The following is a 14,165-nucleotide window of genomic DNA, read 5'->3' as shown; positions in this document are numbered from 1 at the left end:
CTGATCGATCCATTTTGGTAGAAGCATATAGTTGCATTATAGGGAGCTAACACCTGACCCTATGTTTTTGGATTTTAGTTACTGGTTTATTGATATTATACTGTTGAAGTTTTTGATATCTGATTTGATGTTATATGTTAAGTTGTTGATATATGAGTTTAGTTATGTTGCTGGTTTATTTACCATGATAGGTAGTTAAATTTGAATAGCATGATTTTCTCTTTCCTACATGGTAATTGTATGGAGTTAACTCTTTCTATTTGCTACTTGTTGTTTGGGCGCTTAACGCTATTAGGCGATGGAGAGCCTTCCGCTGAAGCTTAGCCGTTCGAGTTGGAGACCGTGACCGTGGGCGGTCGTGTAAAGGTGGATGAAGCAGTTGCTTCTTCTTTTTGGTGGACTATGTCTGAGTTTTTTTTTCCTTCTGAAAACTCTGTTGTTTAAACCTTATATTCGCCACTTGTCTAAGTGAGTGTACTTACTTTGGAAACTTGTTCATGATGATGTAAGACACTATTATTATTATTATGTCGGGAATGGGTTGTTGAATAAAGTCTATGTTATATATTCAATTATGTTCAGCTGTTTCGAAAAGGAAAAAAATATATTGTGTTTTCTTAGGATTACAAAATAGTCCTTAGATTTTGTTAGGTAACTAATGTGACTCCTCAGTTGAGAAATTGGGGCGTTACATTCATCATCAGGAGGAACCGGAAGAGCAGGTAGGGCATCTGAGTCATCACAAGATGGACAAGACAGAGAACCAGTAGGCGGTGAACTCTCCGAAACGATAGGAGGAACAGGTGGTGGAGATGGAGGAGAACCTGCAGCCGGTCCATAAAACGTAGAGACCACCAAGTCATGAGGTGAAGAGTGAAAACCTGCAAAAGGGAAGCAAAATTCATCAAATTGAGCATGACGGGACACATAAGTCCGAGAAATGGCCGGATCGAAGCATTTAAATCCCTTGTGGTGACTGCTATATCCCAAAAATATGCAAGGAGTACTCCGAGGGCTAAATTTATTTTTCATGTATGGACGCAAGCACGGGAACACCCGACATCCAAAAGGATGAAAATTAGCATACGTAGGCGCAACATGAAACATAAGCTTAAATGGAATCTGATTAGCGAGCACCTTAGAAGGGACACGGTTAATAATATATACCGCAGTACTGAAATCATCAACTCAATAGATAGTAGGGACATGAGAGTGATACAACATAGCAAGACCAAGCTCAAGAACATGTTTGTGTTTACGTTCGACCCGCCCATTCTGTCACTGAGTATGAGGACATGAAAACCGATGAAGCACACATGAGGAAGCAAATAAAGTCTGAACTTTGTTATTAGTGAACTCAGTGCCATTATCACTTTGAAAAACTTTGATCGACCGGGAGAATTGATTTTCCACAAACGCTTTGAAGCAAACAAGAACGTTATAAAAATCAGACTTGCGCTTCAAAGGATAAAACCAAGTAAACCGGGAAAAATCATCCACAAAAATAACAAAGTACAAAAAATCATCAGCAGAAGCAACAGGAGATGGTCCCCACAAATCACAATGGATAAGGTCTAAAACTGCAGAAGCTCTTTTATTATTATCATAAAAGACGAGACGTTTACTTTTAGCAATCTGACAAGAAGTACAACAGATAGGCTTAGGCAAAATGGAGGAAACATTGAAACAACCAAGTTTATGCAATTGTTGAATAATATCAAAATTAACATGTCCTAATCGTGAGTGCCACAATTCAAAAGAGGCACGACGTAATGGAGAACTGGTAGTAAGCAGCGCCTGTGATCCTTGGTCAAGCACATAAAGTCCTTTATCACATCGGCCCTTTCCCAGAACGGCGCCTATCTGTCAGTTCTGAATAACAAAAGAATCATCCAGAAAAATAGCTTTAGCATTATGGTGACGAGTCAATTTGCTAACAGAGACAAGGTTTTTAGTTAACTGGGGCACAACCAAAACATTAGATAAAGGAACAGAGTGTGAAACAGAACAAGAACCAATATGAGTAATATGTAAACCAACACCATTACCAACAAGAACACGATCATTACCAGAGTAGTCCTGGGAGTCCGTCAGCTGAGATAGAGAAGGAGTCATATGAGAAGTGGCACTTGTATCCATGTACCAGTCGGAACGGTTTGAGTTGTTCATTGAACAACCCGCAGCAAATGATTGTGCCAAATGAGCAGACTCAGAAGAACGATCCCAGCGAAGCGGACACTTATCAGCATAGTGACCCTGCTCACGACAAATTTGACAGCGAGGAGTGTAAGAGCCACGGCGACCAGAGCCACCATTATTGCGACGCTGCCGAGATCCACCATTATAATTTCCACGATTTCCACCACGAGAACCGCCACCGGAATTTCCACGGTTGCCACTAGTGGAAGACTGAGTACCAGAAGAGCGGGGCTGAGTGCTCACATGGAAGGCAGCAGGCGGAGGGGTCACTAATTCTTCAAGAGAAGCCTGAAAAATAGCATGGCTCTCGACCTTACAAAGAATGTCAGTAAAGAGAGGTAGGGGTACCTGATCAAGCTGACCCGTGGAAAAATTTGCATATGAGGGGCCAAGACCACGAAGGAACCGGTGAACTTTATCATCATTGGGCACAGGTGCACCAATAGCAGCCAGCTGATCACAGATAGTGCGAAATTTTCGCCCGTACTCAGAAACTGATAGAGAACCACATCATCACGGAGACGTAGTTCACGTGCCTTGCTGCGGGAGGCATAAGCAGAGTGTAAAGCAACCCAAACTTCACAAGCAGTGGTGGCGCTTAGAGTCTCAGATAAGGTCTCCTCAGTGAGGGAGGAAAGAAGCAGACTGTTGACATTACGATCTCGAGCCTGCCACGCAGCATAAAGAGGATTTGGAGAAGGAGCACCATTACGTAGTGGTTGAGCAACAGTTTGTGCAAATGTCTGTTGATGAAATTCTGGCGGAGGATTGACGGTAGGGTCAACAATATCATACAAGTTCTGATTCTGAAGAAGAGCAGTAACCTGTTTACGCCAGAGTAGAAAATTATCCGGTTTAAGTTTCATTGTAAGAATGTGCACTAAAGTGTTCATGGAAAAAGTCGGAGGAGTAGCATCGGAAGCCATGTGAAAAATACAAGGTAGCTGTTGGCGCGGGAAACAAGGTTGTCTGGCGGCGCGGATGACTAAGGTTGTCTGGCGAGAGACAAAGGCTGTCTGGCGGCGGGAGACAACGGAGCAGACAGCAGCAGGCGCGTGGCAGGTAGCAAGGGGGACAGCAGCAGGCGCGTGACGGCATAAAGGGGACAGCGCGTAGCACAAGGAAACTGGTACGCGGAATCCCAAAGCCGGCTTGGAGCGGAAAGCGAAGACGTCAGCGGCGCGGAAAGCAGGTAGAGGATGACGTCAGCGACGCGGAAAGCTGGTAGAGGATGACGTCAGCGGCGCAGAAAAGGATTTTAGGGAAATAAAACGAGAAAGAAGACTGTGGTAGGTGGCGGCACAGAGAGAGTTTGGAGGCTAGGGTTTCAACCTAAACCTGATACCATGTAAGATTGGATACTCTCACCATAAATTGTGTGTGAGGTAGACAATGTTATTTATAATAGAAAATTACAGAATATGCTAAGGAATATTTTGAGGCATATTACAAAATATAACAAATAATAATAGAGGAATATCCTGTAGGATATTATGGCTATTTATCTCTAACATCGAGTTAGGTCTAACCTAAATTTTAAGAATGGCCACTGAGGCTGAGAACAAAACATGATCCATCGTTTGAACTGTAATATAGTAATATGGTGACTTGGAAATCAAATTTTTTCCTTGCAGCTAGTGTCAAATTCATCCACCCACTTTCAATAGATCCAATATATAGAGCTAGGGTCGTTGTATGACACTTGTGCAACTTGTTTTGGTTGGTAATGCCCAAACTTCCAATTTTTACTCACAACTATTCTTTTTCTCCAATTGTAATTAACAATTCTGATTTCTAACATTAGTTCTTAGGCAAAGCAATGTTTATATTCTAAATACTCATTATTATTGACTCTCTCCCTTGTACAATACTTAACCAACTAACACCACTAGAGCACCAAACCTCTCCTTTTGCTGATGATGATCTAAAGTTCTGGCCTTCCCCTTAAAGAAACAGAAAGCCAAATGCAATAATAAGAGACAGTGAGACACACTAAAGTTGGTGATAAAGGACTTGCCTTATTAAATGCTCTGCTTCCCCCCCTCCATTTCTATTCAAAATTTAAATTCACCCCATTCTTTTTCTAAACATCAACTTCCTCTCTCTCTCTCTCTCTCTCTCTCTCACTCACTCTCTTTTTCGCTTGTTCTATTTTTAGTTTCAAGTGAAAGAAATATGGAAAGCTTTGCTGTAAGGTAAGGAAAATCAGTTCAGAAAAGGAGGTTGAAAATGAGCACAGCTAGATTCATCAAGTGTGTTACTGTTGGAGATGGAGCAGTGGGAAAGACCTGTATGCTTATCTCTTACACCAGCAACACATTCCCAACGGTATGACAACACATGGTGCTTTGATTAATTGTTTCAATTCAATTTTGAAGGTGTAAATTTAGTTTGTGTTTGGCCAATAAAAAATTCACTTGTTGAAAAACAGGATTATGTGCCTACTGTTTTTGATAACTTCAGTGCAAATGTGGTGGTTGATGGCAGCACAGTTAACCTGGGATTATGGGACACTGCTGGTAAGTATTTTCATATGTTTGGATGAGCGCTAACAGAATTGATTATGGACATAAAACTGCATATGATTTAAGTGGGTTAAAATGATGTGATTTATATTTGAATACTTTTATGAAAAAAAAAAGCTTTTTGTAGGGTAATGTCATGGAATTTAATTGTCAAAGATGAAAAAAGTAGAATTGATTTTGCATACAATACTAGCCAGCATTTGTATTGTGTCATCTTCAATAGGCATAGTAAGTAGTGAATATAAGGTTTCTCTCTGCTAAAATTGGAGTAATTAATCTCCTTAATTCCATGCTATACTCATTTATTGTGGCTTCATAAATTCAGGACAGGAGGATTACAATAGGCTTAGGCCTTTGAGCTACAGAGGAGCAGATGTGTTCTTGCTGGCTTTTTCCCTCCTTAGCAGAGCCAGCTATGAAAATATCTCCAAAAAGGTTACTTTGAAAGTTGCCAATATCTCCCTCTTTTTGAAGACACAATAACATCTATTGATCTGTTAATATTATACAAATGTTTTACATTCATCTTGATATGATATTATTCCATTGAACTGAATCTCACACTATGCTAATTTTATGCAGTGGATTCCTGAACTGAGACACTATGCCCCAACTGTGCCAATTGTTCTTGTGGGAACCAAACTTGGTATCAGCTAAAAATATAAATATTACTTTACAATTTGTACTACTCATGCTAAAAGCTCAGCCTTGGTGGTCATCTAATGCTTAATTGGACCTTAATTTTAATTGGATGCAGATTTGAGGGAAGACAGGCAGTATTTGATTGATCATCCTGGAGCCACACCTATTACTACTGCCCAGGCAAGCAACTTTCCGTTTGGTTTATGAAAACGAGAAAATAACACATCATGAGATCTCTACTTCAGTAAAAATGTCTCGGAATGTGATATTTTTCCGTCATTAACCGAGACAATTTTCTTGTTGGAGGCATGAATTGTTTATGATTTTGTTTTAGTATACACCATAATCCTGTAAAATCTTGTGCAGGGAGAAGAGCTGAAGAAGGCAATTGGTGCTGCTGTGTACCTAGAATGCAGCTCAAAGACTCAACAGGTTCTGATTTTCTTAATACCTATTATAACCTCCCTCTTTTTCTATCTTCCTCCTATAGTCCTATGATACTATCCTTCACTTTCACTTTCTTCATTTTCTCTATTCTTTCTATAACTCCTCCTCCTCCCTACACCTTTTTTCATCTCAAAAGATGTGTGGAAATATTTTTTTCCATTGAATTTGGTATATGAACTTACACATGAGATCATGGCCATGACATAGATACAGTTATAATTTGAAGTGTATAAGTCATTTTATTGCTCCAAGTTGGAAAATAAAAAAAAGTTTTTAATTCTGAGCCTAATTCAATGCCTTTGCTGCTTTATTTCAGAATGTGAAGGCTGTGTTTGATGCTGCTATCAAGGTTGTTTTGCAGCCACCTAAACCAAAGAAAAAACGAAAGAAGACCAGACCATGCGTTTTCCTTTAATTGATGTTCATGTTTGATTCGCAATCTGTAGCATTCGGGACCTTCTTCCTATGTTTTTTACCCTTTATTTGATTGCACAAATATGCTTTTTGAACATATGTATTACACACTCTTATCTTCTTTCCGTTTTCTTGTATTTTTTGTTGGTGGGTCTAAGTGATATTTCAATGTATCTACTGGAACATACAAGGAGACTGTACTCGATCAAAGATAAATTTTGTGATAAGAAATAATAGCATTCATAGTGACTTTTTTTATTAGGGATTCTTTTAAAGGATGTGTTTAATATAGATAGACTAAAGTTAAATAGCCATGGTTCTGTTCAAGAAAAATAGCCATGGTTGACACACTTGGACCCGTTTTGAACCTCACCCTGTGGGTTCGAATATCCAAAGTTGGTAGATATTTATACTCAAATAAACTTCGTAGTACTTCAGCATGTGATTAGAGTGAATCTTCGCTACTCTCCACATAATAATAAAGGAAATAATCCTTTCATTAGAGGTCTCAAGTATGACATTAATTAGCATCATGTCGGTAAGTCTGAAAGTGCCCCTTTACACCTTATGATTTTTTATTAAAAGAGGAATAAAATTAAATAAAAGAGAGAAATCAACGTTTCATTATCTAAAAGCAAAAAAAAATCATTATTTACATATTTTTATATGAAAAATGTTGTGCTCACACTTCATTATAATGTTTACACTCAAATGAGAATGAGAGAGGAGAAGAGAGAAAGTGATATATGTCGTGATGTGATGATAATGTAAGTAGAGTGTGAGTGTGTTGAATGTCTAAAAATTGGAACTATTTTTACATTAAAGAAGGTTATCATATTAAATTGAATGGAACTTGATTGGATAAAGGCCAATCAATTACTCAAGTGAGTATAAACTTCTTGAGAGGGCGATGATGGCGATCAGTTTTGGGGCTTTGCTTCAATTTGGATGACTTTTGCGTCTTGGTCTGGACCTCCCACGAGTGGTACCTACGAGGACACATCAACGCTCAAGTTACTAAGGGAAATAACGTGTGAAAATTTTAATCCAACTCATATATAGTGATCTTATCTCCTAACTCCCTAAAGTAAGTATGGCCAAAGAGATTAAGGTACTGTCAAGATCATTTCTTGTCTCGAGTGTAGCATGCTTTGCGGTCAGCTCTGAGATCATCGTGTTGATAGATCCTCGATGGAGACGATTATACTAGTTTAAATGTGAAGGTCGAGAGGGCTACAGTAATGTCAAAGTCTCTCATTTTCATGTGCGCGACTTTTTCCTCTACGCGACTTGCCTTGCATTCAACCCTAAGATCCTTTGTGTCAGTCCTGAAGTCAAGGGAAATGGAAGGTGGAGCTCCTCTTGGTTTGCTGCTAGCTCATCCTCGAGCAGAGGGAGCAATCTCATGTCGTGTATCTTGGACTTTCTTTGAGCGGGAAAGATCTAAAAGGGGCTTTAATTGTCATTTTCTTACTCAAGGAGTGTGGTTTGAGAAATAACCCAGTGTTACGAACTACTAAGCTAGCTACATGGCAGCATGATGTTTAACTCTTGTGAGTAAGTCAGTTTATACCCATGGTTTCAAAATTATTGGGGTGTGGACCAACCTATTGCTTGTGCCTGAAAGTGGTGGGATGTGTGGTCTCGTGCTCATAAGTTGGCTTAGTGCTTTGTAACTCAAAGTAATGAGATATGTTGGCATTTGGGACAAATAGCTTGGAACGATCAAAGGCTCAAGGTTGTTGGTGTGTCGGTTTTGAAAAAGGGATAACTCGAGAATGACTAGGATGAGTTTGGGTGGTTGTCTCGTGTGACTTAATTATGGGTAGTTGGTCCATCAATTTGAGTTGCGTCACTTGAACCGAGCCATATGACAAACATATAAGATGAATCAAAGATATCAGTAATAATGGTCCCTCGGCTTTGTCCAGCAGAAGCGATACTGTTGGCCTAAGTTAAAGGGGATCAAAAATATCTTAAATGGTACGGTAGTCTCTCATTCAAGCCAACGCCTGGTGTTGGGTTGAGCTAGTTGAAGGTTCTGAGTTATAGGAGATTGGATATTCACTATTTCTTTTTTCATTTGTCATTTATGTTTAACAAGAGGAAATGGTTAACTAAATAAGATCATATTATTGACTATGAACCCATGTATAAATAATAAAGATATAGCATGACAATGCTAACCAATTGTGTGTTAACTAGCTAATGCAAAAGCATATTGAACTCAATCTGTGCAAGAGCTCCGATGAAGTACAAAATTTCTATTAAGAAGTACAAATAAATAGGCAGAAGCATAAAGTATAGTATAATGTCTCGACAGAATTATTACTATATAATTTAATCTTAAAAGTAGCAGAAGTATACAAGAAGCGCCTGTAGCTCAGTGGATAGAGCGTCTGTTTCCTAAGCAGAAAGTCGTAGGTTCGACCCCTACCTGGCGCGGAAATTATATTTTTGCATCATATTCCAATTTTAATTATTAATTAATTAATTAATAGCCTAGTAATTGTCACGAACTTGGATTCTGCATTTCGCAAGTGGGGTCCGTGATATTCTTAATGCCATGACGCGGCGTTCACGTCATTTTTGTTTTTCACATCATTTCATAATTCCACAACATTTTTTCACGGGATCAATTAAAGCTAATTACATGTATGTCAAAATAAACTTATCTTTCTGAGCTGTTTCTTTTGAGTTTTCTCATGTTTTTTTTAATCTGATGAGTATTCTCATGTTAGAATGTCAAAAAAAACTTATGGATTAAAATGATCTATCAAACTTTGTTCACATATTGACTCACATGATCCTAAGCCGATGATAGTTATCAACGTAGAGTTTTTACATTAATTTTGATGCCTACAAAGTTTTCTTCATCAGCTTTGATTCATTATTCCCCAAATCCTAACCCTAATACCACCTTCCATCGCGAAAGCTAGCCATGACTCTACCACCTTCCAACGACCTCTTCAACCTCTGCCACCCACTCTCATTTGTTTTCCCACCTCAACCTACGTACACCTTAAACCCCTAAACTTGCGAACCTACGAAGTATGAATGCATGTACTATGGTCGACCCAGTAGCCTGTGTAGTGTGACCGACAAGAGTGAACGAAGGTGGCTTGTGGTTTGTTGCGGTTAGGGTAATAGATTTTTTGTAATAGGTTACTTCATCTCCTAAAGAAGATGGAGGAGAAAGAGATCAAGTTGGATGATATCATTGACGGTAGGAACTAAAGTCATACTATTATTTTATATTTAATAGGTGAAACTAAACAAAAACCTTAAAGGGACTAAAATACGAACTTTAAACATACTTAAGCCAAAAATAAAAAATATTCCTTCTACATATTATTGCATTTAGTCAATATCTATATACTCTTAGTATCCCTAGTATTTCTTTATTATATACAATTTTGGCTTACCTAAAAAAACGTACTGTAACATATATATAGAATAATTTTTTTCTCTCCAAATGAACAATTAATAAATGAGGAAAGATAAAATACATTTTAAATAATAAAATAAGAAAACAAACTATACTTTCCTAAAAATTAACAAAATTAATTACACTCGCTGATATGTGTGTTTTTTTCTCTTTATGGACAGTTAAATAAGAACGTAGATAGTATAAAACATGCTCTTATAAAAAATTAATGAAGATTGAAATAAAAATCAGTTTTAATTTAATCCAAATACACATTTAACCTTCACTACATTTCTATACCATTTGTAACAACTCTTAAATTGAAAATTTTGGTACGCAGCCTTTGAATTTTGTCAAGGTCTTACTTAATCCTTCCAACCGTTATCCTTTGAATCAATCTTCACCATGAAGAAACGTTCACCAAGCAAACTCCATTTCTTGTTCTTATTTACATTTTATTTAATTGTTTCTTAGAACCGTTTTAAACATAAAATAAAAAAATAAAAAGTTAATTCAAATTTCAAACATTCTACTCACTTTATTTTTAAAAATATTGAATTAACGCCCTTTTAGCCTTCTGAAAAAATAAATAAATAAAAAGAAATTAATTAGTAGAAGATTGAAGATTCATTGAGTCATTGATGAATATTGAATCCTTGTCACTTTTCTCTTTCTCTCTCTGAGTACAATCACAAGTAGAATCAATTAATACAGAAAAAGCTTAAATCTTTGAATAAACCCAAATCATCCCCACCAACCCTTTTCATTTCATTTCGATCTGCGAACCAGGGACCAATGGGTACTTCCGATGAGGACTACGACTACTTGTTCAAGCTGGTGTTGATCGGAGACTCCGGTGTCGGCAAGTCCAACCTGCTTTCTCGATTCACCCGGAACGAGTTCAACTTGGAGTCCAAGTCCACCATCGGCGTTGAATTCGCCACCCGCAGCGTCCGCATCCATGATAAGACTGTCAAGGCGCAAATCTGGGACACCGCTGGTCAAGAAAGGTCAATCCTTTATCATGTTTTCTTTTGCTTTTCTTCATGATTCTTGTGGTTTTGAGATATATAGGGTTTGTTTTGATCGATGATTAGGTTAAATGTTAATGGGTCGGTTTGGTTTGATTGGTTGTTTGTGGGATTGCCTGATCTTGATGTTGGGACACTGAAAATGGAGGATTGTTTGTTTGAGAATTTTGTTGTGGGAGGGAGGATGGAATTGTGAATGGGGTTTAAGAATGAATGAAAAATTGTTATTTCTTCAATTTGTTATGTGGTATATGGTTGAGGGAAGATTTTCAAGAAACAGTCAATTGGGGTCAAAGATTGGGTTCTTCTTCCCTTTGTATGAAATTATGGATGGAAGGATGAATGGATGGATGACCCTAATCCATTGATTTTGGTTTTTTTGAAAATGGTGATTTGTTCAAATTCTCAAGGTGTGTTTGTCTGAGATAATAATATGCTGCTCTAGATTGTTGTGAATCAAAAGCTTAGATGATATTAGTATAATTGTAGTGTGAAATTTGATGTTTTTTTTTATCATCATGATTGTTATTGTGTTGTGTCTTCAGCTTCTGATTGGTTATGTCTAGGAGACACTGCGTTCACGCAAGTATTGCTTTGTTTCAAAAATTTCTCTAGGGATTTAGATTCCAGGGTATGATTCTGCTTCTGTTAGAGAAAAAAGGACAGTTTTTTGTTTTTCCTGTAACTAGAAATCCATACAACCAATCATAGTAAGTGATTATGTAAAATTTATGTAAAATGTTATGCATTTCTCTTTTTGACAAGATCATATCATGTTATTTTTAGATAGGATATCATCCAACTAGCTATTAGAAGATTCATTGTCAGATAGCCATGAGAAGATGGCAGAAGACCTGACTTTTCATACTTTTGCTTGTTTTGTATTATGTTTTGAGTTTTGCATACTTGAGGCATTTATTTGAAATGAAGTGAGGCAGGGCCCTGAGTCAGTGACTCCCTTAATTATGACTTCTCCAATTAGCCACTTTTAAACCTGCTATGTTCTTTTCTTGTGCATACTTTCTAACCATAACTAGATAGATTATTGATGAGTCTTTTTGATATGCCACAGATACCGTGCAATCACAAGTGCTTACTATAGAGGAGCTGTTGGTGCATTGATTGTGTATGATGTGACCAGGCAAGTGACTTTTGAAAACGTGCAGAGGTGGCTGAAGGAGCTTAGGGATCACACTGATGCCAACATTGTAATCATGCTTGTTGGAAACAAGGCAGATCTTCGCCATTTGCGTGCCGTGCCCACTGAAGAAGCCACTGCATTTGCTGAGAGAGAAAACACCTATTTCATGGAGACCTCTGCACTGGAGTCCTTGAACGTGGACAATGCTTTCATAGAAGTGCTCTCTGAGATATACAATGTTGTGAGCAGGAAGACTCTTGAGAAGGGGAATGACCCTGGGGCCTTGCCTCAGGGGCAGACCATCAACCTTGGTGATGTTTCAGCAGTTAAAAAGCCTGGATGCTGCTCGGCGTAGTTTGAGAGAGGTATAAGAGATAGAAGGTCTTGGTTATATAGTATTGTAGGATGTGTAGTATTTCATGATTCAACTAAATTTTCATCATTTTGGGATCCATATCAAATGTGTTTGATACTTAAAAAATTTGACCTACTTGTTTTGGGAGTTTCATTATTTCATTTTGTTCTTTGGTTTGGTGAAATAGATTGATTCAACAACAGCCCTTTATTGTTGTTGGTACAATGTAGCTGTTTTCTTCAATTTTCTGTCTTGATCTGTCTCTTTAAAGTGAGTTGCACTAAACTAGAAAAAGCTGATATTAACATGACCAGTAAAATTTGAACTAGGCTGCAAAGCCTAAGGATTTGCTAAAGCTAAAATCACAAACACTAAACTGTCAATACATTTTTACAAAGACAATATGATACATTTTTAACATCTTTTTGGGCGACTATAGGACTATGAGATCCTGGCAAATGAGGGTACTGTCTAGTGTTAAAGGCAAACCTTTGTCCGTAGTATCATTTTTCATACACGTAGTTAAGGGACTTTAACCTCCTCCTAAGTTTCAAAAAGATAAAATCTCCTCCTTGCACCACCAACACATGATTAGTTACATAAGTTAGTTGGAGCAACATAAAAATTTAGTATCAAACTAGTTAACAAAATATAAACAACACAAAAGAACATATTATATGATCTTCTTTATATTTTGTGTGGCACCGGACGGCACACTAAGTGCATTCTAAAAAATATTTTATTTTATTTTAGAATTTTGCTAAATCTCAGAAAAGGAAACATAAAAATATGTAAAATTAGGAGAGCTAATTACTATTTACTGAATTTGACAGAAAATACTTTCAAAAATGAATTTGACAGAAAATAAGTGTACTTTGTATTATGTTTGTTTTGTACTATTAATCAATTTCCTTCTTCCCATGGTTTCCAAAAAAACACTATTCTCATTGGTTAAAATAACTAATCGTGCTTGGTGGGCTATACTAGCCTTGTGCCAAATAGCAAATACTATATTTTAAAATAACTATGTATTTAAATATTTAATTAATCTCAAATTATCTATCATCATAAAAATATGATATTAATTTTCTAATTTTATTCTCTTTTTGATATTTTATGAAACAAAATAAAATAACATCTTTCCGATGTAAAAAATAAAAATAAATAAAACAACATAAATTGTCAATGAGTAGACTCGGTGTTATAATAGGAAAAAAAAGATTACTATTTTGGTTCATCTACAATAAATTTAATTAAATAATTCACTTAAAAAAAACCTTTTGGGGGCACGGAAGCTTAGTCTATGGGAAGTGTTCTAAATTATTATAATAAGAAAAAGGGTTTAAGAAAAATTCAAGGATTTTATAGAATGTGAGATTAGGAGTTTGAAGAAAAGAAATGATTTTTTTTTTAATTTTGGGTTTAATTTAATATTCTAGTCGATGGGCTTTAAGGGGAAGAATGTTTATAATGCTTTAATCAAATCAATTGGTGAAGATTTTAGTTAGAATTTGAGATTTTTAAGTAGAATAAAAGTCATTGAAAAGATTTTTAAGTAGAATAAAAGTCATTGAAAGACCAAATCGCTTAATTTTAAAAGTATAAGGGAATAATTAGCTATAAAATTTACCAAAACACCAATCAACTAGTGTAAAGAGACGTTTAAAAAAAAAGTACTGTAGAGAGACCAAAAAATCAATTAAACCTAGGTCCTTAAACCTAAGAAAAGTTGAAGTGTCTCAAACTAGAAGCCATCATTTTTTATTAATAAAACTAGTAGTTATTGTCATTTTCAATATTGGCATATGAATTATACAAGAAGGTCCAAAGGCAAGAGCTCATCCATTTTCAAATTGAGGATAATGGGATGACAATGATAAGCTCAAACTAACATGCACAAGAGCGCATTCAATTGCTAATTTTCTTTTCATGTCTCACTTTTTTTTATCACAACACTCATGAAATCTCTCATTGTTATCTCCAA

General features: G+C 36.7%; 2 protein-coding genes and 1 non-coding gene across 3 annotated transcripts; all 3 read left to right on the top strand.

The window, feature by feature from the left end:
• The first annotated feature begins 4,051 nt into the window (after positions 1-4,051).
• Positions 4,052-6,488, top strand: LOC130746844 (rac-like GTP-binding protein RAC2). Its single transcript, XM_057599586.1, has 8 exons — positions 4,052-4,196; positions 4,358-4,527; positions 4,631-4,718; positions 5,050-5,159; positions 5,307-5,370; positions 5,482-5,546; positions 5,733-5,798; positions 6,130-6,488. The coding sequence occupies exons 2-8, from the start codon at positions 4,429-4,431 to the stop codon at positions 6,226-6,228; spliced, it is 591 nt and encodes a 196-aa protein (XP_057455569.1). The 5' UTR covers positions 4,052-4,196; positions 4,358-4,428; the 3' UTR covers positions 6,229-6,488.
• Positions 6,489-8,599: 2,111 nt separating this feature from the next.
• On the top strand, positions 8,600-8,672 carry TRNAR-CCU (transfer RNA arginine (anticodon CCU)). Its single transcript has one exon. It is a non-coding gene; the product is annotated as a tRNA-Arg (tRNA).
• Positions 8,673-10,285: 1,613 nt separating this feature from the next.
• Positions 10,286-12,424, top strand: LOC130746843 (ras-related protein Rab11B-like). Its single transcript, XM_057599585.1, has 2 exons — positions 10,286-10,664; positions 11,758-12,424. The coding sequence occupies exons 1-2, from the start codon at positions 10,450-10,452 to the stop codon at positions 12,179-12,181; spliced, it is 639 nt and encodes a 212-aa protein (XP_057455568.1). The 5' UTR covers positions 10,286-10,449; the 3' UTR covers positions 12,182-12,424.
• Positions 12,425-14,165: the final 1,741 nt, after the last annotated feature.

The sequence above is a fragment of the Lotus japonicus genome, chromosome 3, assembly GCF_012489685.1.
Source record: "Lotus japonicus ecotype B-129 chromosome 3, LjGifu_v1.2".
Taxonomy (NCBI): domain Eukaryota; kingdom Viridiplantae; phylum Streptophyta; class Magnoliopsida; order Fabales; family Fabaceae; genus Lotus; species Lotus japonicus.
The sequence above is the reverse complement of the archived record's forward strand: the minus strand, read 5'-3'. Positions and strand labels throughout refer to the sequence as shown.